Source organism: Ctenopharyngodon idella, chromosome 14 (assembly GCF_019924925.1).
Source record: "Ctenopharyngodon idella isolate HZGC_01 chromosome 14, HZGC01, whole genome shotgun sequence".
NCBI lineage: Eukaryota > Metazoa > Chordata > Actinopteri > Cypriniformes > Xenocyprididae > Ctenopharyngodon > Ctenopharyngodon idella.
The window spans coordinates 32,290,756-32,315,201 of record NC_067233.1 but is presented as its reverse complement, the minus strand read 5'-3'; the positions used below and the strand labels follow the sequence as shown (position 1 = coordinate 32,315,201).

At 37.2% G+C, this 24,446-nt stretch overlaps 1 protein-coding gene across 1 annotated transcript in view; it reads left to right on the top strand.

The window, feature by feature from the left end:
- fam199x (family with sequence similarity 199, X-linked) overlaps positions 1-24,093 on the top strand; it is a 143,880-nt gene extending 119,787 nt beyond the window's left edge. The window contains exons 6-7 of the mRNA XM_051860376.1: positions 4,823-5,071; positions 16,400-24,093. Coding sequence (XP_051716336.1) covers positions 4,823-5,071; positions 16,400-16,573 — 423 coding nt within the window. The 3' untranslated portion in view covers positions 16,574-24,093. The remainder of the gene's footprint in view (positions 1-4,822; positions 5,072-16,399) is intronic.
- Positions 24,094-24,446: the final 353 nt, after the last annotated feature.

Below are 24,446 nucleotides of genomic sequence, written 5' to 3'. Positions count from 1 at the left end.
TTTGTGATGTATGGAGTATTAATGAGGTACTATGTACAGTTCAAGATGATCAGCTTGTTGTGAATGTTTAAAGCAATTTTTTAAATATTATTTATTTTTTTTAAGGTTTTTTTTTTTTTTTTTTTTTTGTCAGTAATATAATGTGATTGTAGGTTTTATAGAGTAATAAAGTGCTTGTTAAACCTCTCTCTCTCTACCTCTCTCTCTCTCTCTCTCTCTCTACCTCTCTCTCTCTCTCTCTCTCTCTCTCTCTCTCTCTCTCTCTCTTTCTGTCTGTGTGAGTCATTTTCAGTCTTGATGGTTACTTTAACCCTTTACTTTACTTACTTTAACCCATTGCTGTGTGCTTTTGCCTGCATTAAAGGATAAGGAATCCCTTAGGCCTTGACTTTTTCTATACACATTTGAATAACAAAATAAAGGGATAGAACCAGTTCATTTGTAGGGCACTGACAAAATAGTTTTATAATTAGGTTAACTGGGTAGGTTAATAATTGCGTTAATAAAAATATAAAGAGACCTTGATATATATACTGGAAATACAAAAAAATTGAGCTTCAAAATATAACTTTGCACTCATTTGAAATGACTTATGACATCCAATGACATGATATTCATCTAAATTTAAATGATCTCATGGATGTGACTGTTGTGGTTCACAGTCATAAGTGCACCAGCTGACTCCAGTTAATGTGCCGTATTCAAATGACTTTGACATATTCCTTTTACATTCACCCAGTTTAAATGCATATTGCCCTTCGTGCACAGTTGCTCTAAAGCCACCAGGGTGGCGGTGGCGCCAGGGCTTGGGCCCGTCATCGCTGCTTGCAGATATACTTATTATTAGGGCCCAAGCTCTGCATGCTCTGGAATTTAATACTCCATCACCACCAAATTTGGTCAGCATGAAGTCAAGACATTGAGGATGCTAAGTTGCGAGCAGATTTTTGATATCTCAAACGTTTTGGCTGTGGCGAGACAATGAATTTATGGTGAGATAAGGGAAACAGGAAGTGTGTTATAACTTCTGCATACATTTTATGAAACTTCAGCTGTGTTCATTGTAGGAGGCCACTCACATGGATGTGACTATTGTGAGTCAAAGTTATAGCGCCACCAACCGGCAACAGGAAGAGTGTCACTTTCAAAATGCTTTGAGATCACCCTTTTATTTTTACCCGATTTGCTTCAAACTTCATTAGAATAATGTCAAGACATGGCGAATGTAGACCTGTGAAAAGATTTTTGATATTTTTCAAGCACTGTTGCCGTAGCAACAGATCAAACTTCAATATTTGTTTTGGGTGCTTTTGAGAGTCTTAGCATGCTTCAAATTGCATAAAACTCGACACATGTCAGGATTGTAATCCAGGAGACATGGGCAAAGCCTTAGAAATGGGCTGGGAGGAAGGCCTCTATAGCGCAACCTTTTGACAAAAGTGGGGGGTTAGTTTAACCTACAGTCAACTCGGTACACATATTGTTCTCATTAAGCCGGACAACTTTCTAATTTACAGTCATTAGCTCTGACCAATGGGAAGTCAGATATTTTGGTTTGAATGTGGATTTTTGCACACACTCTCACTCTCTCTCTCTCTCTCTCTCTCTCTCTCTCTCTCTCTCTCTCTCTCTGTGGTGTGTGTGTGTGTGTGTCTGTTTTACAGCCTTGATCTGGTCTTTAACCCTTTTCTTTGAGTCCTGTCACTGTCCTTCAGAGTTTAGCTCTAGCCCTAATCAAACACACCTGAAGCAGCCAAACAAGCCAGTTCATTTGTTGGCCACTGACAACATAGTATTCTATAATTAGGTTGATAATTAGGTTAATTAAAATATTAAAAAAAAAACACAAGATGATTACTGATGTACTTATAAAAATTTTGAACTGCAAATGACACACATTTGAAATTGAACTATGAGACTTTATCAGTATTCGGATAGGACTAGTTTTCTAAATGACATTTGAGTTACAATTCTTATCACCCAACATCTGTGATTTCATGTACTGATTCAAACAGGGCTAACATCTTTGTGTTTTTTACAGAGGAGGGAGTGTGTGTTTTCTAGACATGGGCGTTACACAAGTTCGTGCTGTGTTTGAGAGCATCACATATGACGCTTATGTCTTTAAATTAATTATTTATTGATATAATTCAAATTTATTAAAAAAGGAAATTTCACATGATTTTATAGAAGTGGCTGTTTATCATAAACTTTCATAAGTGAGTAAAAAAAAAATCTAGACACGTATCTTACTCTTACCTGACACTGATATTAAAATAATTTTTTGGCAGTTTCTGTGATTTGGCTCCATTTGTTAATTTTATAATTACATTTTTCCATTGGATACAATCCATATTGAAATTAAATGAAAGCATGGTTTTGGTGCATAAGATTGGTGCACAAACGGTAGCTCAGGTAAGTCAAAAAAACGCATGCAAAGAAGTGTTAGGATAATACAACATCAGCATCGGATGGCATTCTACACTCATTTGAAATTGACCTATGACATCATATGTGTAATGCATAGTTTTGTTTCATGTTCATTTTTAATGTATTTTATTTTGTAGTTTGATTCATGTTGCTTGTTTGTGTCATGCTTCCCTGGCTCCTCATGTGCTCCCTTAGTCAATGTGTCATGTGCTGATTGGTTGTTTATGGTCATGTGCTTCTGAGTTCTGTTTGTTCATTAGTTCCCTTGTTCCTTGTGTCACTTGCCCATTGGTTGTCTTAGTCATGTGTTCACTAAGTTCATGTATTTAAAGCCATTGTCTTCCATGTTACTTTGTTGTGTATTGATAATATAACTGTTAGTTATATCATCAATATATAACTGCTGTTGGTGAGTGTCATGTTCAAGTCTGCACATGTTCAAGTTAAGTGGTTGCTTTGTTTGTTTGCTTACTTTTGGACTGCAAATCTAAATTAAAATGATCTCATAGATGTGGCTCTTGTGTTTCGTGGTCATAGCAGCACCAACTTGTGCAGTAAATATGGTGAATTCAAATGGCTTTGACATAGTCCTTTTATGTTTTCCCATTTTAAATGCCTATTGCCCACTATGCACAGTTGCCCTGAAGCCACCTGGGTGACGGTGGCTCCGGGGCTTGGGCCCGCCATCGCTGCTTGCAGCTATAGTTCTTCTTCTTCTTCTTCTTCTTCTTCGAAATGAATTGCATTTTTGATGGCCTGAACATGCTCGAAAACTCATGAAACTTTGCACACACATCAGAAGTGGTGAAAATTTACGTCTTATATAGGTTTCAGAATTAGGTGTGGCAAAATGGCTCGATAGCGCCACCTACAAAATTGAAACGAAGTGCCCCTTGCGCTACGTTTCACGTACAGGTATGAAATTCGGTACACACATGTAACAGCCCAATACCTACAAAAAAGTCTCCTGGTTCAAAATCTGAAAACCATCAGGAACTCAGATATTTTGAATTTTCTCTGCGAAACTTGTGCAGTTTTTTGCCATTTCCAGACATTGTACTTTAACGAACTCCTCCTAGAGCTTTAATCAGATCAACGTCATATTTGGTCAGTCTAATCTAAAGGCCTTTGCGATGTTAAATTGCAAAGATCTTGACTTTTCACTAAAGGGCGTGTCTGTGGCGGCCTGACAAAGTTCAATGTTTCACCATGAAAGAGGAAGCTGTTGTAAGTCAGGCATACAATGTCCGATCTGCCCCAAACTTCACATGTGTGATAAAAGTTCTGGCCTGAAGACATCTACATGCCAATATTCAGTTAGTCATAGCACGGCCTGCTAGCAACAGGAAATGGCATGATTTACACTGCAATTCACTCCCAGACACACTTTTAAATATGCCATGAAGTACCAAGCATGCTAGGAACCCGTTAAATCATTCAACACTTGGCTAAGCACTCAAGTATGCGATTATTGCCACGAAAAAGGAAGTTGTTGTAACTCAGGCATACAATGTCTGATCTGCTTCAAACTTCACTTGTTTGATAATAGTCCTGGCCTGAAGACATCTACATGGCAATATTCAGTTATAGTCAAAGCGCCACCTGCTGGAAACAGGAAATGTGGCATGTCAAAATAAAACTCCTATATTTACTGCTTAAATACGTGTCGCCAACTGTTCACTGTTTTCTTAAGGCCACCAGGCGGAGGTGAGCCTGGGTGCGAGGGCCCTTTCAACGCTGCTTGCAACTTTAATGTATAATTGTATTTTTTTTTTTACACATTTATTTTTTCATTTATTTATTTATTTATGCAGTTTATATTTATTTGTGCAAACTCACAACAACAAGAAAATGGTGTGCCTTTGTAATATATAGAAAACAATCAGGATGTGCTTTCTGCCATTTCGGTCTCCGTGAAGCGTTTACTACATGTAGTATTTTTAAAATAAATTGGTAAGAACTCTGACTGGCTGGTAAAATAGCTAGCTAGCTAACTAGCGTATATGGTTGGTAAAGTTAACAGGTTCAGCTTGGGTAATTTGCATTAAGACGAAATTAAAAATGAATGGTTGGATCCTTTAAACCTCAAATAGGGGCATGTTATTGATTCAGATCATGTCATCAAAATCTCACTCCAGCTATGCAGCCAAAGTTGGCAACACTGCTTACATGAGTGTGCTTTATATGTGCAGGTAAATTTGGAGGTAATTTAATCAGTTGATTCTGAAGGTTATGAAACCTGTAAGTGTAGTTACAATTTAGTGTAGTTAATTAAAAGTTATGGCACAATACTTTTACTCAGTTTACTTTTACTAAAGTTGTTACAGGTTAATCTGAGATGTGGTAGTCAGTAAAACTCTTAAAAACATTCAGATTTATGTTGTTCATTTAGGTGAGGAGCTACATCCGTGAGCACAGTCCACGGCAGCGTCCCAGCATGACACGTGATGGCTGGAAGAGGAGCATGGCGAGCAGTGGCAGCACCAGCGGTGTCAGTGCTCACAGCAGCAGTAATGCCAGCATGGTAAGCAGTGCCAGCAGTAGCACCGCTTCCACGGGGTCCAATTCCTCCACAAGCATCAGCCGTGCACACAGTGATGGAAACCTGGCCACTGCTGCAGAGCGAATACGAGACTCTAAGGTACATTCAGCACTCAATTACTTCAAGACATCAAGAAAAATAACATAAGATAGTGTACTGCATAGGCGCCATGTCTTAATACAAACATACAGTGCAGCCAGTGTTTCTGATTCACAAGGAAATGTCTTAAGTCAGTTCTCTTAAATGGAAAAAAAAAATATAGATTGAATCAGTCTGACAAATCATTCACTGTATGATAGTGATGTGCGGATTAGCTCAAACCTCACCCAAATCCGCTTTTAAAAATTAGTCATCCACCCGCTCATGATGGGAATTCCAGTAATAAGAGCCAGCTCTTTCAGCTCCCAATCGTTTTTCATTTAGTACCACTTCTGGCTTTTTAAATTCAGCCGAATTTTGCAATGTTTGGCCTGTGATTAATATGTATGCACATATTTCACTTAAATTATTTAATGTAATTATATTAAACCTTAAATTTTACATTGTCTGGTAAAAAAAACTTAATGTAAAACCATCAAACACTATTACATGTTTATTGAACATTTTATTTATATTGAACTATCCAAAATAAGACCATTTTAAGCAAATCACAGAGAGTCGGGAACCGACTCTCACCATTCACTTAAGAGCCAACTCATTCGCAAATGGCACATCACTACCACCCACCCGCACCTATGATTTTCTGATTTAAATATCCGCACCCGACCCGATCGTTCGTCACATTACAGTTATTCAAATTCTCAGTGTTAGGCGTCATAATATGGTAACATATTACACTGAACTAGGCTACTTTTAAATATATTTAGATATTTAAAGTAAAAAGGTCTTCTTTGGCAAAATTATGTGTATTTAATAGAGGCTTTTTACTCCTTTCAAACTTAAATTGGAATGTCATTGTTTCTGTCACTGCAAATTCCCGAACACACACACAAGTCATTAAATATGTTCAGCCCAAGCAAAGGCTGGATATAGGCTTTATTAGTTTATCATATACATACAGCGTTTCACAGCCATTAAATATCACATACCAAACACTTGATTGGTCCTGGTTAACCACTTCACTAAAATGCTCCCACACGGTACTTTTATTTCCTTCTCTTTTGTTTTTAATTCTCCTTTTTTGAAATTTCTCTCAGTTCTATTTTGCCTCCATTGCTGCTTAAAAAGTGAACCCTGCAATTGCGTCTGCAAATTAGTGCCCGATGATAAATGAAGCTGTAAAAACGCTAATATTTACATTGTGTTGGAAAACACCCATCTCATAATAATTTCTGTTACGTTTGTGTAGATTGTGTTTATTTTAGTTAAAACATTTGCGCTAGTATTAAGTATTTTCTCATGTAGGTTTTTCCCTGTGTGTTCTATAATATCCACTAGGAATTTTTCTAGGCAAATGTTTTCCTTTATTGGTTTTCCCTGAGGAGATATGCTGTTTTTGAAAACAGAAGTAAGAGTGATGCACGTTCATTGCATTTTACTATGAAATGAGTTTGTGTCATTAAAATGAAGACATTCATGATTTATCTATCATCCGCATTCCCATTGGAATGTTATTTTTTTTATTACCCGACCAGCGGATTATACCCGGTTATACCCGCGCCCCAGATATAACCGCGATCTGTTGAGAATTAGCTCAAAGGGGAACTATTATTAATTATTCATAGCTCATTATGATTATTAATGATGATTAATTATGAATATTTGAAACAGTTAATCAGATTAACTTGATGTAGCTACGTTATCATTACAATCAATCAATCGGTTCATCCTGTGAACACAGTATTGATTATTAATTAATTCTAAGAGAAGGGTATTTTTCATGGCCACAGAAAAATAATTCTTTCTTGGCATTTACAGGTCTTAGAGCTTGTAACAAAATCGAGATATTTAAGTGACAGTTATTTGCAGACAGGGAGTCAGAACCAAATATATATTTTGCACAAGTTTTATTAACTAAATCACGAACACATAACTAAACTAACAAACACATACATACACACAAGTCACACATACATAGGTAAAAGGAGAAATGACAGAGTGAAAGTGGAAGTGGAAACAGGAAATGGAGCTATGGAGAAGAGTCAATAACCAGGAAAGAATCATCAGCGAATCATCAGCTTATCATTACCAAGCTCCTTTGTTAACAAAGGGGGTTCACATCTTTAACTAACTAGCAGCAATTTAGTATATCGTACGATACTTGCATTATGCCTCAGCTGTTTGAAGAGCATCCGGATATACTGTTGCAGTAGAAAGTCCTGAGAGTTTGGTCTGATGATGCTGAAGTTGCAATCAATTTCTCCTGTGATGAATTGAAGAAATGATGATGAACTTGCATGGTTAGTTTGACTCTTGTAGTAGGGAAGAGTTCTTTCTCTCTTCTAGGTAAGCACATGGTGGGCAGGTCGGCCTGGCAGGCCAACAGGCAGCGCCCCACAGATGCAGTGTCAGTCAGAGCAGGCAAGAGAGTGGGAGGAGAACTGTGCGCTGGCTTTTAACCTCTGGTGCTGGCCTCTCCTCCTCTGGGTCAGTGGGCCAATCGCACTCAAGCTTCCAAAAGGAAAGCTTACGATCCTTTGTCTTGAGCAGATCGTTTGCATATGTAACTGGATTGGTTAGAGATGGAGAAAAAACTATTAAAGGTTCTTGTAATACTGATATGTTACATAGGTATCGACATATCATATACGCGAGCATTTAAATCTTCGAAATACTCATAGGCACCAAACTTGGTATAGATGAGTTTACATTAACCATTGGTTTTTATCATAAAATATGCATAAAACAAAATACTATGCAAAAGACACTACACAAAACAGTCATAATCATAAACACAGTGTCTTGGGATGCATGTTTATTTATAGAACAGTTTGTCTATAAATTGAGGCAGAAGAGTCTGTTTTTACAGGCTTTGTGTCTTCCCTATGGCTATTGCTCTTCCACATAGCTGGGAGGGCAATAAACCCACCTTATCAGATGGTGTCCATGGTTACTGATTCCCTTGCCCCAGTTGGTCTTCAAGGGGGATGGGTCTACAGACTCCAGAGTGAGTTTTAAACATTATTTGTTAAATATAACAAATAATTGTGTCTGATTTGTCTCAGTGGTTACACATCACTACTGTATGAACTAAGTAACAGTAACTTTTAGTTGATGTTCTTTTTGTTTTTCTTAGTACTTCCCTGATTAAGCTATTTTACAACAATTTACACATTATTTCACAAAACAAAACAAAAACTGAATTTAGACAAATTGGTCTAGTTTAAAAGTATTATATCCCTTTGGGTTTTATTATGGTGTGTAGCTTAATGATCAGTGACTATGGCTGCATTTACACTGCAAGTCTATGACAATACTTCTCATCTATTGCCCCCCTAAACAAAACTCAGTTTTCATTTCAGAGATGCACAATCTACTTTGATGTCAGGTGCTCTGGCTCCCGGCAAACATGTGACTATGGTGGCTGGTGTTTCTATTTTCACGTTTTGTGTAATAGAATCGCCAATAACTAGGGCACTTTCAACAGGATTCTCAGTGGGTGCGTCGTTGAGTGGTGTAGTGATTTTGGATTAGCCTCACATGAGGGTACCACAAATCTAGTTATTTATGGTCTTAAATATTAGTCAGATGATTCCTTCCAATATTTCACCAGCCAAGGACTCTCACCTTGACAATAAAGAACAATCATGGAAGACTGTTGACTGAATTACAATTATATAACTTGGAGGAAGTTTGTCATCTGACCAATCTGAAGGATTTGTGAGATATCGTTATCTTGTAGAGCCTCTTACTATATTATCAACACAAGTAAGACACAAGTGTAATAAATTGATTTTATTAACAAAAGGATAGACAAGAGTAACTAACAACTACTGAATGGATAAAGTGCAAAAAGAGTGAATGAGTAGAATGTTACTATGGCAGTTACAAGTTAATCTTATGGAAAGATAAACTGTATTTTCTCTAGGAGAAATAAGGTAAACCTTATTCTGAATTCAACAAATAAACAGAGATTATTTGTTATTAACTGATATCAGCTATACAAGATCTAATGCAAATTAGATAATCATATACTGACAATATACACTAATGCCAAGGTCTCTGGAAAGAGGTTTGGTAAGTGATATTTACGTCTGCCTGGTCGTGCTGAATCCAAGGGTGACGTCTTCCAGTTGTTGAGCTGGGCAGCATTGCAGGGGAAAGAAAGGAGATGGAATCCGTTTCACAGCCTTGAACACGAAGTACTTGTGAACGTTGAACTCCTGGAGCACAGTGAAGGTAATTTTCCTGGAACACGCAGAAGAAGCAGCCTTGAAGAAGCCTTGAATGTTATGATGTCTGTGCAGACGATCCTTATTCTCTGGAACACGCAGACGGAAGGATCTTTAGATTCTGAAGTCAGTGCAGATCCGGTCAGTGCCTGGAACACACAGATCTGGAGGATCTCTGATGAGAGGATTTTGAAGTTAGTGCAGAAGATATTTTGAAGATGGGGGGCAAAAGACATGAGACTGACCGGCCAGTCACCGGTCCGGGCTGTTCATGAGGAAGATCGTCTGATTCCGGTCTCTGGCTGGTCGATCGGTGCTTCTCTAGTTATAAGGGTTTTGGGTTTCTTCTCACGATATTCTTAGCACCATATTACAGACCCTCTAAAAGGATATAAACTTAGCATATAGTACAATGCACACTGAGCTGCCTATTGCAGCATCAGCCCATTTTGCAATGTGGTTTCTTGGCCGCCACAGAGTATGCATTAAAGCAGACCTAAGGCCTTGAAATATGACGTACTGCCCTAATGAAAGATACATTTTGAACACTTTTTTTTTTTTTTTTTTTTAAGTACCAGTCTTTTTTATAGACCATTGAACTTGGCAAATAGGACAATGCACACAGCCGTATTGTGCCATCAGCCCATTTTGTGTCATGGTTTCTTCGCCGCCACAGAGGATGTCCTAATTGTCCTAATTGGACATTAGGCCTTGATATTAGAGGTACCAAATTTTGAGCTAATAGATCTGTGTTAATTCATGTGCATCTATGCTCTCATTTTGTTCATATGGCAGTGACGCACAAAGAAAATAGGTTATAGTCAGGGCTTGACATTAACACCCGCCAAATGCAAAACCTGGTGACCAACTACAGGAAACGTCTTACCTCTGTGCTTGCCAACAAGGGTTTCTCCACCAAGTACTAAGTCATGTTTTGCTTGGGGATCAAATACTTATTTCACTCACTGAAATGCAAATCAATTTATAACCTTTATATGTGTTTTTTCTGGATTTTTTGTTTGATATTCTGTCTCTATCCATTAAAATAAACCTACCATAAAAATTATAGACCCTTCATTTCTTTCTAAGTGGGCAAACTAACAAAATCAGCAGGGGATCAAATAATTATTTTCCCCACTGTACATGTTAAATAAACCTACTGTATCTGAAAAAAGAGTTTAGCCTATGTAATTTACTATTGTATTTGTAATTTGCTAATTTGCTTCTTTGTTCTTTTTATATTTGTATATAACAAAAGTAGCTTATAAAAATATCATCAAAATTTATCATATTATGGTCATATTACCCACCCCTTGCCCACCCGTACATACCAGCTGATATACCATAGGCCTAGTCTTGATTTGGGTGGTCAATCTGCATTTGAAAGTTTGAAAGGGTTTTAAATCTAACTAATCAAGTAAAATGACTCAAAATCGAATATGATTTTGACTGAATAGTTTCTTGAGGGCACGAAAAAGTTTCTCATGTGCATGCAAAAGTCTGTGTATATAAGTATCTCACAGAAGTGAGTACACCCCTCACATTTTTGTAAATATTTTATTATATCTTTTCATGTGACAACACTGAAGAAATGACACTTTGCTACAATGTAAAGTAGTGAGTGTACAGCTTGTATAACAGTATAAATTTGCTGTCCCCTCAAAATAACTCTGCACACAGCCATTAATGTCTAAACCGCTGGCCACAAAAGTGAGTACACCCCTAAGTGAAAATGTCCAAATTGGGTCCAAAGTGTCAATATTTTGTGTGGCAACCATTACTTTCCAGCACTGCCTTAACCCTCTTGGGCGTGGAGTTAACCAGAGCTTCACAGGTTGCCACTGGAGTCCTCTTCCACTCCTCCATGACGACATCACGGAGTGATTAGTCTGCTTGTCTTCAGCAAACTGTTTGCTGGCTTTCTTGTGCATCATCTTTAGAAGAGGCTTCCTTCTGGGACGACAGCCATGCAGACCAATTTGATGCAGTGTGCGGCGTATGGTCTGAGCACTGACAGGCTGACCCCCCACCCCTTCAACCTCTGCAGCAATGCTGGCAGCACTCATACGTCTATTTCCCAAACACAACCTCTGGATATGATGCTGAGCATGTGCATTCAACTTCTTTGGTCGACCATGGCGAGGCCTGTTCTGAGTGGAACCTGTCCTGTTAAACCGCTGTATGGTCTTGGCCACCGTGCTGCAGCTCAGTTTCAGGGTCTTGGCTATCTTCTTATAGCCTACACCATCTTTATGTAGAGCAACAATTCTTTTTTTCAGATCCTCAGAGTTTTTTGCCATGAGGTGCCATGTTGAACTTCCAGTGACCAGTATGAGAGTGTGAGAGCGATAACACCAAATTTAACACACTTGCTCCCCATTCACCCCTGAGACCTTGTAACACTAACGAGTCACATGACACCAGGGAGAGAAAATGGCTAATTGGGCCCAATTTGGACATTTTTACTTAAGGGTGTACTCACTTTTGTGGCCAGCGGTTTAGACATTAATGGCTGTGTGTTGAGTTTTTTTGAGGGGACAGCAAATTTACACTGTTATACAAACTGTACACTCACTACTTTACATATATATACAGTGGGTACAGAAAGCATTCAGACCCCCTTAAATTTTTCACTTTGTTATATTGCAGCCATTTGCTAAAATCATTTGTTCATTTTTTTTTTCCTCAATGTACACACAGCACCCCATATTGACAGAAAAACACAGAATTGTTGACATTTTTGCATATTTATTAAAAAAGAAAGACTGAAATATCACATGGTCCTAAGTATTCAGACCCTTTGCTGTGACAACCATATATTTAACTCAGGTGCTGTCCATTTCTTCTGATCATCCTTGAGATGGTTCTTCACCTTCATTTGAGTCCAGCTGTGTTTGATTATACTGATTGGACTTGATTAGGAAAGCCACACACCTGTCTATATAAGACCTTACAGCTCACAGTGCATGTCAGAGCAAATGAGAATCATGAGGTCAAAGGAACTGCCTGAAGAGCTCAGAGACAGAATTGTGGCAAGGCACAGATCTGGCCAAGATTACAAAAAAAAATTCTGCTGCAATTAAGGTTCCTAAGATCACAGTGGCCTCCATAATCCTTAAATGGAAGACGTTTGGGACGACCAGAACCCTTCCTAGAGCTGGCTGTCCGGCCAAACTGAGCTATCGGGGGAGAAGAGCCTTGGTGAGAGAGGTAAAGAAGAGCCCAAAGATCACTGTGGCTGAGCTCCAGAGATGCAGTCGGGAGATGGGAGAAAGTTGTAGAAAGTCAACCATCACTGTAGCCCTCCACCAGTCGGGGCTTTATGGCAGAGTGGCCCGACGGAAGCCTTTCCTCAGTGCAAGACACATGAAAAAACACCTGAAGGACTCCAAGATGGTGAGAAATAAGATTCTCTGGTCTGATGAGACCAAGATAGAACTTTTTGGCCTTAATTCTAAGCGGTATATGTGGAGAAAACCAGGCACTGCTCATCACCTGTCCAGTACAGTCCCAACAGTGAAGCATGGTGGTGGCAGCATCATGCTGTGGGGGTGTTTTTCAGCTGCAGGGACAGGACGACTGGTTGCAATCGAGGGAAAGATGAATGCGGCCAAGTACAGGGATATCCTGGACAAAAACCTTCTCCAGAGTGCTCAGGACCTCAGACTGGGCCGAAAGTTTACCTTCCAACAAGACAATGACCCTAAGCACACAGCTAAAATAACGAAGGAGTGGCTTCAGAACAACTCCGTGACTGTTCTTGAATGGCCCAGCCAGAGCCCTGACTTAAACCCAATTGAGCATCTCTGGAGAGACCTAAAAATGGCTGTCCACCAACGTTTACCATCCAAACTGACAGAACTGGAGAGGATCTGCAAGGAGGAATGGCAGAGGATCCCCAAATCCAGGGGTGAAAAACTTGTTGCATCTTTCCCAAAAAGGCTCATGGCTGTATTAGATCAAAAGGGTGCTTCTACTAAATACTGAGCAAAGGGTCTGAATACTTAGGACCATGTGATATTTCAGTTTTTCTTTTTTAATAAATAAGCAAAAATGTCAACAATTCTGTGTTTTTCTGCCAATATGGGGTGCTGTGTGTACATTGAGGAAAAAAATGAACTTAAATGATTTTAGCAAATGGCCGCAATATAACAAAGAGTGAAAAATATAAGGGGGTCTGAATACTTTCCGTACCCACTGTGTGTGTATGTGTATATATATATATATATATATTTAATTCTCTGTGTGTTGTCACTTCGAGAAAATCAATAAAAAAAAAAAAACCCTGAGAAAATAAGAATATTTACAGATGACTACTATGTACCAAATATAAAGCTAAAAATAATGCCGTATGAACCATTTATGTTAAATATGGTCTACAAATCTACAGAGAGGTTTGGAAATTTGAGTCTGGAAAAGTATTTTGAATTTTGAATTGGAAAATGTATAGGAACCCTGTAAGTAAATGCACACAGTTGAGAAAGAAAACATGTGTAACGCTGGGCTGCTCCTGACTAAAGATTTTTCTAGTCAACTATTAGTTGTTCATTTAGGCTATTAGTCGACTAATGGCACGTTTATATTAATTTAATTACTTAAATACATACTGAGAGGAATACTAAACCATAATGAGCATTTAAAGTGCCCCATTATGCTTTTTTTAAGGTTCCTAATACTGTCTTGGGAGTCTCCTACAACAGGTTTACATGCAGGCAAGGTCAAAAAACACTTTCGTTTTCTCATAATATACATTTAATTTCACCTCGGTTCACCAAAGATTGGTAAAAGATTAGTTTGAAGCAGTTCAATGAATCAGTCTCTCTAAACCCCTCCTTTCCGTGAGCCAACACTGCTCTGATTGGTCAGATAGCCCAATCCCTTGTGATTGGTCTACTGCGCGCATCGCACGGCCATTGCTATAACTGAATGACAGCTATCAATTCGCAAAACATTGTATACCATGTATGGACAGAAAAGATAGCATCGATTTTACCGTATCAATTCGAGCCCGAGTCCGACGATGAAACGTCTGAAGTAGTCAATCAACCAGAAACTGATTCACAATCACGACTGGTAAGTATCTCCTTAGTTATTTATAAGACGTGATATCAGCGTCACTGTTATACTTTATGTAGGCGCACCTGTGGGAGCTGTATCAGAATGCCAAGCGAAGCTGAAAACCTCTAACATAAGATAAACATTTAGGCCAGATGTGTACAGACTTTTTCGTCATAACTATTAACAAAGAAAAATGGCTATATCATTGTTTGACATTACAGTGGGTGTTTACTGTTTACAGAAAGAATACTTGAACTAGTTAGCACGGACTAGCATCTTAACATCCTATTACAATACAGATAGAGCTCCACTCTACTGTAATAATAAAAACGCAGAGGAAAAAAAGTTTTTGTATGTTGTAAAGTCCCACGTTAGCCGAGCACAAACGTGAATAGCTGATAATGCATTAGACTTTGTAAACAAAAGTCATGCTCCATCCTTGATCATTACTCCAAGTAATAAGACAGACAAGTTGCATTAATTGATAAATTTTAGACAATATTGGACCTACATCTGAATAGCAGAACTACAGAAACGTGAGTTAGCCGGTTAGCAGGAGACAGACTGGTGTACGTTACACAACATAACATACAAAACTACGAATATTGAACGATCGCTCGAAAATATAAACATCAATTATTACTTATACTTACAGGTTGGGATTCAGAGAAGCAAGCTGGTGCAAATAAACTGGTCATTGATCCAAATTTTAAGACCAAGCATTTTGTGAATCCTGTGTTAAACTTCCCGAGGTTTGAGAAGCAGTCGTCAGTAAAATGACGAGAACACAACAAAAGATTGTACTGCTGTGGTATTGTTGAAAAAATGAATTTTCCATGGCGTCTGCACGTGCAAAAAGTGGGCGGGCAATATGCTAATGTTTCGTTGTGACGTCACAACGAAACGGCTGGGGATTCGTTTTACAAACGACTCGTTTAATTGACTCGGAGTTAACTCTTACTTTTGAGAGACAATAACTTTATATACGGTGCACTTTCAGATTTAAAACTTTGCAGGATGTTTTCATTCACTTAGAGCTATGTTACACACTACATGAAAGGTAATTTTCAAAAATCCATTTTAATTATTTATTAATAAACTAGTGTTTTCTGAGTCAGTGTCGGCTGCAAAGATGAAGTTGACTATGCTGCTTTGCCATCTCCGCAGTATAATGAACGTGCCTTTAGAGAGAAAATGCACCTTTCATGCGGATTACATAGCAGAGAACATTTCTTTTCGTTTCATATTGGTTTGTTTATACAATGAGTTTCAATTTAATTGTTGTGACGCGCTCAAGTTCAGGGAGACCGAGACAGCAGAAAGCACGTCTTGTTTGTTTTCTTTATTTTACAAAGGCACAATGTTTTGAGTTTATTTGTATGACCAAAAATTTAGTATTTTAAGTTGTTTCCACTGTTATCAGAAAAAAATGCTAATGATCGCGCTGATGCCACCATGTTTTGCAGTAAGCATGCTATACTCTAGCTTCCACACTCCGTACAGATACTTGGATATGCACCTAATAATAGCGCACATTTATCTAGGTTAATGTTAGAGCAAGCTCTATTATTATTTTTTTTTGTTGTAAACTATTACTTATTTGAATACCACTGTTAGTACTTCCTGAAAAACTTAAAACACTGTTTTTTTCATTTGTATTTTCAGTCTGTTGTATTTATTTGTTATTATTTATTTGTGTTTCGTTTGTAATTATTTTCTTTGTTCTTGTTGTATTGCTGTTTACTTGTTTTATGTAATTGTTTTAAGGAACTTTTTCTTACATTAGTTAACTTAGTATTAGTTTTTGCTGACGTATCAATAATTGTGAAATTCCACTGATATTTAAAATTACACATATTGTAAAATAAGACTTTGATCATATCGCCCACAAATAATCATGTTAAATAATTGTGATTTCAATATTAACTAAAAATAATCGTGATATGATTTTTGCCATAATCAAGCAGCCCTAATTGGTGCATCCCAACTTTAAATGCTTTGTTATTCTTAATTCTGCTGTGATCATCATCTTTTACAGAAACGCTCCAAGCAGAGGAAAATGCAGCAGAAGGCTTTACGTAAGCGCCAGCTGAAGGAGCAGAGACAGGCTCGCAAAGAGAGATTGAGCGGTCTCTTCCTGAATGAGGAGGTCCTTTCACTTAAAGTCACAGAGGAGGAAGACCATTGTGATGATGTTGATGTATTGATGTGACGAGAGTGAATTATTCAGTGTTCCTTCTAAGCCTCTTCCATGCAGCAATTACTCTGTTCTAGACATCTCTCGGCAATCAGGGGCCTGATGTATAAATGTTGCATATGCGCAAAAAAGGCATTGAAATGTGTGTACGCAATTTTCCACGCACATATCAGGATTTATAATAATAAACTTAGCTTAAATAAGTGCGCACCGTCCGCACACTCTAGACCATGCATACGCACTCTTTTACTGGAGTGAGCGAAGTAATGAAGAAAACAGAATGATTTTAAACTCTGTTTTCATTTTGATACACATTTAGATTAAATATTCCACTCTCATTAATGGAGTTAAAGGCACAGTATGCAAGTTTCGCTGCTAGAGGTTGTTTTTTCAAAACAATAATAAAGGCGTGAAATCATGGTAGTTCTTGGTAGTCGTATTCACCTCCACAGCCGATGGAAAGCAATCCAATGAGACTCGGGCAGAAATTATGCTGAGCTAATGTATTAAAGTTTTATTAACATTATTGTGGTATGAAGTGGGGTGGGGCCAAGAGCCTGGGACAGTTTATGTTGCTGTTTTTATAATGCTTATATGCCGCAGTCAGCCGCTGCTGCTCCTTACGTTTTCTTGTTTATTTTACAATTAAAGTTATGTTTAGCTTCCGCCTCCTTCCCTGAACTTTGTTACAGTTACATTTGATCACTTAAATTCACATTATTTTATTTCATTCTGATAAAACAGCCGGAAGTGCTGAATTACTACTCATGCAGGTCACTTTATCTGACAAATTAAAATTGTGGGGTAAAGCAGCACTGTTTTACTTGGTCAAAACAATCATACTAAAATACTTAGAGTCTGTTGAAAGTCGTTTCAACATTACTTTGTGTGTTAGGTTCGGTTGCTGGTATGAGACACTTTTTGCACACTTCAGTAAGCTAGATCGATATGAGAATATATTAATAAAAACTGGATGACTTGTGTTGCTAAATGGCATGCAATTAATTTTAAAATATATTGTATGGTGGAGAAAATGCTGTATTACTGTTACTACAAATAAAGCTCTTTCTGATTATGCTATGTTAGCCACTTGACAAAATAGTGCTGTCTCTGAGGCATGGTACAAACATGTTACTCGCGGTAAATCAAGAAAACGAGATTCAAATAAAGCCCTATTCGGACAGTAAGTGTTTCTCATAGGGATGTAAGGTATTTTCAACATTTACAGGGGCTGGTCAGTGATTTTATTGCTGTCCGAATCCAGAATGTCAGTGTTTTTCTCCCACCACCCACATAAAAATCCCCGGCCAAATTACCTACTGTTTTCCGGCAAATGCCAAGGTCGTGTAATAATTTAATTGCATCCGAATCCACATCTCTCTAGTTTACAAGAGGAGATCAATTCAAAATTCACAGTTTAAATGCTTTTTGCACTGTGGAACACCGTACGATAACTGTTGTACTTCACTGTAATTTGCATGAATTTTAAATATGTACACTTTTATTACTGAAATGCTGGGAAGTATTTACAAGAACAATATTTCATCACCGCTCCACCTCAGCAAAAGGAGAAAGAGGAAAAAAAAAACACGTAAACATTTGAAATGTGCCGTTACAGCAATACAATTTTAAAATGTATTATATACAAATACATTAAAATATAAACCAAGCAGCTTTGTTTACCTCATATAAATAAGAGGCTGTGTTAACTTATTTCTGCTAATTTTCATATTTTTAAAATGACATCCATCGTTTTGAGATAAAACGCAAGACAGAAAACCATTTCAACTATAGTGTGTCTGTCTTCCTATTTTTAAACAGGAGATATAAATAATCACATAATAAATAGGATATTATTTTCCTATTATTAAGTTAAATATGAATTTATTTGTACTATTCCAAGCATATGATATTTTATTTACAGCAGACAATCACGCGGCCACGTGAGCAGCACGTTCCTGGGTTCGTAATGTTGTTGGAAACATTTGGGATAATGCATGTACGCAAGTCAACAAAATGTCTAAAATATCCAAAAACCGCTAAAACAATGTTAATCCAAAAATCTTACATATTGTGCCTTTAAGAACTCAAATTACATTGTCATTATCCAGAAGTTAAACAAAAATTATATGAATTTAGAAAAATGTTAGAAAAATTTGGATGTGCTGCTTTTCCTTGTGGCATGCTACGTTTTCATGTTTTAGTGACAGCGAAGAGTGCCAGGTGCATGATTCCTCTTTAAACTAAATTCCAGAGCTCATGTTCTAAGAAAATATTTCTCGCGAGAACAATAATCAATGATGCGCTCTTTCATTCAGTGGTAGAACGGTCCATTGGCTGGTTTAAATAGGTCCGATGATAATACTGTACAACCACTACTGCATGGAGGTGTGATGTTGATGTCGTGTGCAGGCAGACAATATCTTAATGATAACTCTTTCTGTGATTTTCCAACATTATGAAAAATACAATTGTATTTGAAGTATAGAGGAGTCAGACAATTATATTTACACTGCAAAAAATAAGGCCAATGTGTTTCCATTAAAGATATAAAACATTCTAAAACATATATTTACCTCATAGGCAAAATTGCATTCATTTTATTTGTTTAAAACAATTAAAAATACTATTTGGCCAGTGGAAAAGAATGAGAATAACTCTTCTCTGAAAACTTTCTCTGAAAAGTAGGCCCTATTTTATAAAAATTTTCTTTTACGGATATGTTGATATATTTATTCTAAAACGAGACAAGGATACTAAATAATTTTTAGCAATGTATTGTGACTGCACAAATGGCATTTATAGTCCGTATCTCATATTTTCCTAATGTCTTGTACCCTTAAAAATGGCATCACGTGGTTGGGAATATGCATATGGAAATATGTAGATGACGTTATGCGTAATAAAACTAGGCATTGTAAGCTCCATATAGTTATTTCAGGAAGAAACGGGGTGGAGATGCATGTACGCACAATCTTCTGCTGACTGGGTTTTATAAAGGGAATTTTGCACAGGTTCTGGCAAAATCTAGCTTTTGTGCGTATTCACACATTTAGGAGGAAATTACGTAAAATTTTATACATGAGGCCCCAGATCTTTAGTTGTAATAATAAAGTCTCTCTGAAGTTAAGCTAATGGTAAATATTGTCTGACCAACATTTCCAGTGACCATTTATCATCTCTCTAAATGTAAATTAATGTACATCTCATCAGTTGTCTAAAGTAACATTATAGGTGCACATACCTACAAATGAAATCGTTTGCAAGAAGAGTTGTGCATGCAGTCAACAGACCCATAAAAGACTGCTGCCTCTAAAGTTGTTTGTACTTGATACATGTTAGTAGTCAGTACCAGTGGCAGTGAAGTTTCATGATCCTTGGTACCACAGCAAAAATGTATGTGCTATTGAACACACTTTACTTGGGAAAATAAAAATGATTAAGCACACAATTGCATCTGTTACCAAGTTTAATCTGTACTTGGTACAGTTTGAGTCAGAACCACATACTGTAAATGATAGGTTTTTTTTTAATGGTTTGCCACGCTTGTGATGAACATGAATCTTTAGAGTGTAATATGGTGAGCATTAAAAAAAAATATATATACAGTACTGTGCAAAAGTCTTAGGCCACCATTATATTGTTGTTTTAGCAATAGTATAATTATTTGTCAGTCTCTTTATTAGAATATAACCAGAAAATACAGGAAATTTGTATGCAGAATTAAAAACAGAAAAAAAAATCAGGGAAAAAAATGACTCTCTTAAACCTAAATGGAATGGAAAAGTACTGCAAGGCAAAGAAAACTTTCAAAATCTGATGAGAAGTTTCTCAGATTTTCTTCTTTGAGAGACTGGAAGAAGTCCAGGAGGCCACACTAAATACTGATTTTTGCTTAAAGACGTGTAATATATATATATAATATATCCATCCCTTGTGCCTTAATTAAAAAAAGTTACACATAGGCCCATAGTGGACAAAAATGTCCTTGTCAAAAAATCTGTCATAAAAAAGTTTGGTCTCATTTTAAAGAAGACCCTTGGCAGATTATTGTTGAAGAAAATTTTAAAAAGTGAAACTAAAAGTTATAAAGGTTATAAAATTGTTTATGAACATTATTTTATATAAAATATATATTTTATGAAACATGTTGAACTGTAAAACTGCTAAAAAATCAAAGCCATAAATCTATACAAGTTGTGTTCCAATTTTGAAGTTGATATCTCAAAAAAAAAAAAAAAAAAAGCTTTCAGTAAGATTTTGTTTGGGTGCAGTACCAAATTTTCCCCATTAGATGCCAGCAAATCTCCGCTGGTACACACAGCGTTTGGATTTGTGATTTGCAGTAGAGTTTTTCTCTCTCAAATATTACACACACTCACAAACACACACAATGTTTTATAACACACATACAAACCACACTGACATCCATACCAACACACCCACACAATTATAGCTGCATAATTTATCCAATCGGCTCTATAATATGCATAAGCAGAAATCAGGAATAAAGTGAGCAGTTGCTTTATGGGAAAAAATTCCAATAAAAATACACACCTGAGCCAACATTTATGCAGTTGGCATTAACACAGGCAAAATGATCAATAAAACAAAACTGAAAAAGACAAAAAAATGTCCATAAGGCCGCACAAGGGAGATATATATATATATATATATACAGTGGGTACGGAAAGTATTCAGACCCCCTTAAATTTTTCACTCTTTGTTATATTGCAGCCATTTGCTAAAATCATTTAAATCATTTTTTCCTCATTAATGTACACACAGCACCCCATATTGACAGAAAAACACAGAATTGTTGACATTTTTGCTGATTTATTAAAAAAGAAAAACTGAAATATCACATGGTCCTAAGTATTCAGACCCTTTGCTCAGTATTTAGTAGAAGCACCCTTTTGATCTAATACAGCCATGAGTCTTTTTGGGAAAGATGCAACAAGTTTTTCACACCTGGATTTGGGGGTCCTCTGCCATTCCTCCTTGCAGATCCTCTCCAGTTCTGTCAGTTTGGATGGTAAACGTTGGTGGACAGCCATTTTTAGGTCTCTCCAGAGATGCTCATTTGGGTTTAAGTGGCTGGCTGGGCCATTCAAGAACAGTCACGGAGTTGTTGTGAAGCCACTCCTTCGTTATTTTAGCTGTGTGCTTAGGGTCATTGTCTTGTTGGAAGGTAAACCTTCGGCCCAGTCTGAGGTCCTGAGCACTCTGGAGAAGGTTTTCGTCCAGGATATCCCTGTACTTGGCCGCATTCATCTTTCCCTCGATTGCAACCAGTCGTCCTGTCCCTGCAGCTGAAAAACACCCCCACAGCATGATGCTGCCACCACCATGTTTCACTGTTGGGACTTTATTGGACAGGTGATGAACAGTGCCTGGTTTTCTCCACACAAACCGCTTAGAATTAAGGCCAAAAAGTTCTATCTTGGTCTCATCAGACCAGAGAATCTTATTTCTCACCATCTTGGAGTCCTTCAGGTGTTTTTTCATGTGTCTTGCACTGAGGAGAGGCTTCCGTCGGGCCACTCTGCCATAAAGCCCCGACTGGTGGAGGGCTGCAGTGATGGTTGACTTTCTACAACTTTCTCCCATCTCCCGACTGCATCTCTGGAGCTAAGCCACAGTGACCTTTGGGTTCTTCTTTACCTCTCTCACCAAGGCTCTTCTCCCCAGATAGCTCAGTTTGGCCGGACGGCCAGCTCTAGGAAGGGTTCTGATCATCCCAAACGTCTTCCATTTAACATACATGAAAATCCCTCACCTTTCAGCGAAATTCGCCGTTTTGAAACCAAAATAGGTGACCTACGTGAATCGTGTAGATTCGATGAGAAATTTTTTTTGGGGGGGAGGGGGGGGGGTATTCATATTCAGTGAACTGCGAACAGGTGCGCGTGCCAGAAGGGAGCGCAAGATTCAGTGAACTGCAAACTGCGATTCAGTGAACTGCGAACAGGTGCGCGTGCCAGAAGGGAGCGCGAGATTTAGTGAACTGCGAACTGCGATTCAGTGAACTGCGAACAGGTGCGCGTGCCAGAAGGGAGCGCAAGATTCAGTGAACTGCGATTCAGTGAATTGCGAACAGGTGCGCGTGCCAGAAGGGGGCGCGAGTGCATGGAAATATTAACGCGAAGGGCCTTGCATCACCAGTGCAGACCACCATCAGAAGCTGAAAGCACGCCTGGCCTCGGCGATTTACCTGACTGAATTTGGTGAGTGATGGTTTCAATAATTTTAATATTTTCTGGTATATCATGTGATATTTCAGTTTTTCTTTTTTAATAAATCTGCAAAAATGTCAACAATTCTGTTTTTCTGTCAATATGGGGTGCTGTGTGTATATTAATGAGGAAAAAAAATGAACTTAAATGGTTTTAGCAAATGGCTGCAATATAACAAAGAGTGAAAAATTTAAGGGGGTCTGAATACTTTCCGTACTCACTGTATATATATATATATATATATATATATATATATATATTTTTTTTTTTTTTTTTTTTCCTCTGTATATTTGATTTACATTAACAAAAAAAAAAAAAAAAGCGTTTTGACTCTTGCCCAGAAGATAAAACATACAGACATCTTTTTGTAATGGCGCAGTTAAATGTGCATTGTACCATACACATTCAAATTCTTAAATGGTGTTTAAAAACAAAAGGACAATGATGAATATTTGAAAATGTATTTCATCATGTTATACAATGACATCTTCACTGATCATTTTTTCATATGTACATAATTTATTGTGTAATTACTGTTTGTAGAAGTACATACGATATGAACTCAGGCATAGAGGGAACACTGACAAATGAAGTCATTGCCTTTGTTTTGCGTCTACTTTAAATTTCTTTGAAAGGTCATACAATAATGTTTTGGAACTCTTTGACATTTAAATTTCACATGAAAAACTAATAGAACACACTAACTTTAAACATGTTTGTTGACTTAATATTTTTGAAAATATTACTTATGCTTTCTTAGCAAAGGTGGAGAAAAGTAATATTTCAAAATTTTTATTGTGATTTATATTTATATAATCTAGAAGTGAAGGGACTACTGTTTAGTGTAAAAAAAAAAATAAAATACACACATTCAGTTGTCTTACATCTTGTAATTTTAGGTTAGAATTTATTTACAAAACTTCTTTTTTAAAACCTTAAATACAGTATGGTTATTTAAGCATATAATTTAAGCTTCCTTTATTGCAAATGTGCAGAAAACAACATTGTCCAAAAATGAAGAGATTCATCTAAAAAAGTATTTTCCCTTTGATCTCTCTAAACATAAATGAGCAGATATTCAAACAATGGGATGATTCCCAAAAATGTTTAGTTGCAATGTGTCTAAATAAAATACATTTTTAGAGAAGAGATTTTTTGTTATTTGTTACACTATTTGTAAGATTAGTACTTTTGATCCAGACATACAAATGTATAAGGTGAAGTTAGTATGATTTAACTGCTTTGCTGAAATGTCTGAATATTCGTAATTCCTTCAAATAAAATTAAAGTATGACATGATTGAGGTGTGAAATATATTGCATATCGTGCTGTAGCTTTTGTGTCAATTATATATTGACTTGACATGAAATACTTTCAGCATTTAAATCCATCTTTACAGTAAGTGTATTGTATTGTCTCCAGAGATGCTCAATAGGGTTCAAGTCTGGGCTCTGGCTGGGCCACTCAAGGACATTCATTTTGAGGAAAATAACGAATTTAATCCCTTTTGAAATAAGGCTGTAACATTAAAAAATGGGGAAAAAGTGAAGCGTTGTGAATACTTTCTGGATGCACTGTAAATATTTATTTAGTCCTTTGAAATGACTTTTCAGCTAATGTGCAGGCTATTGGTTAATGTTAACAAATAGTAA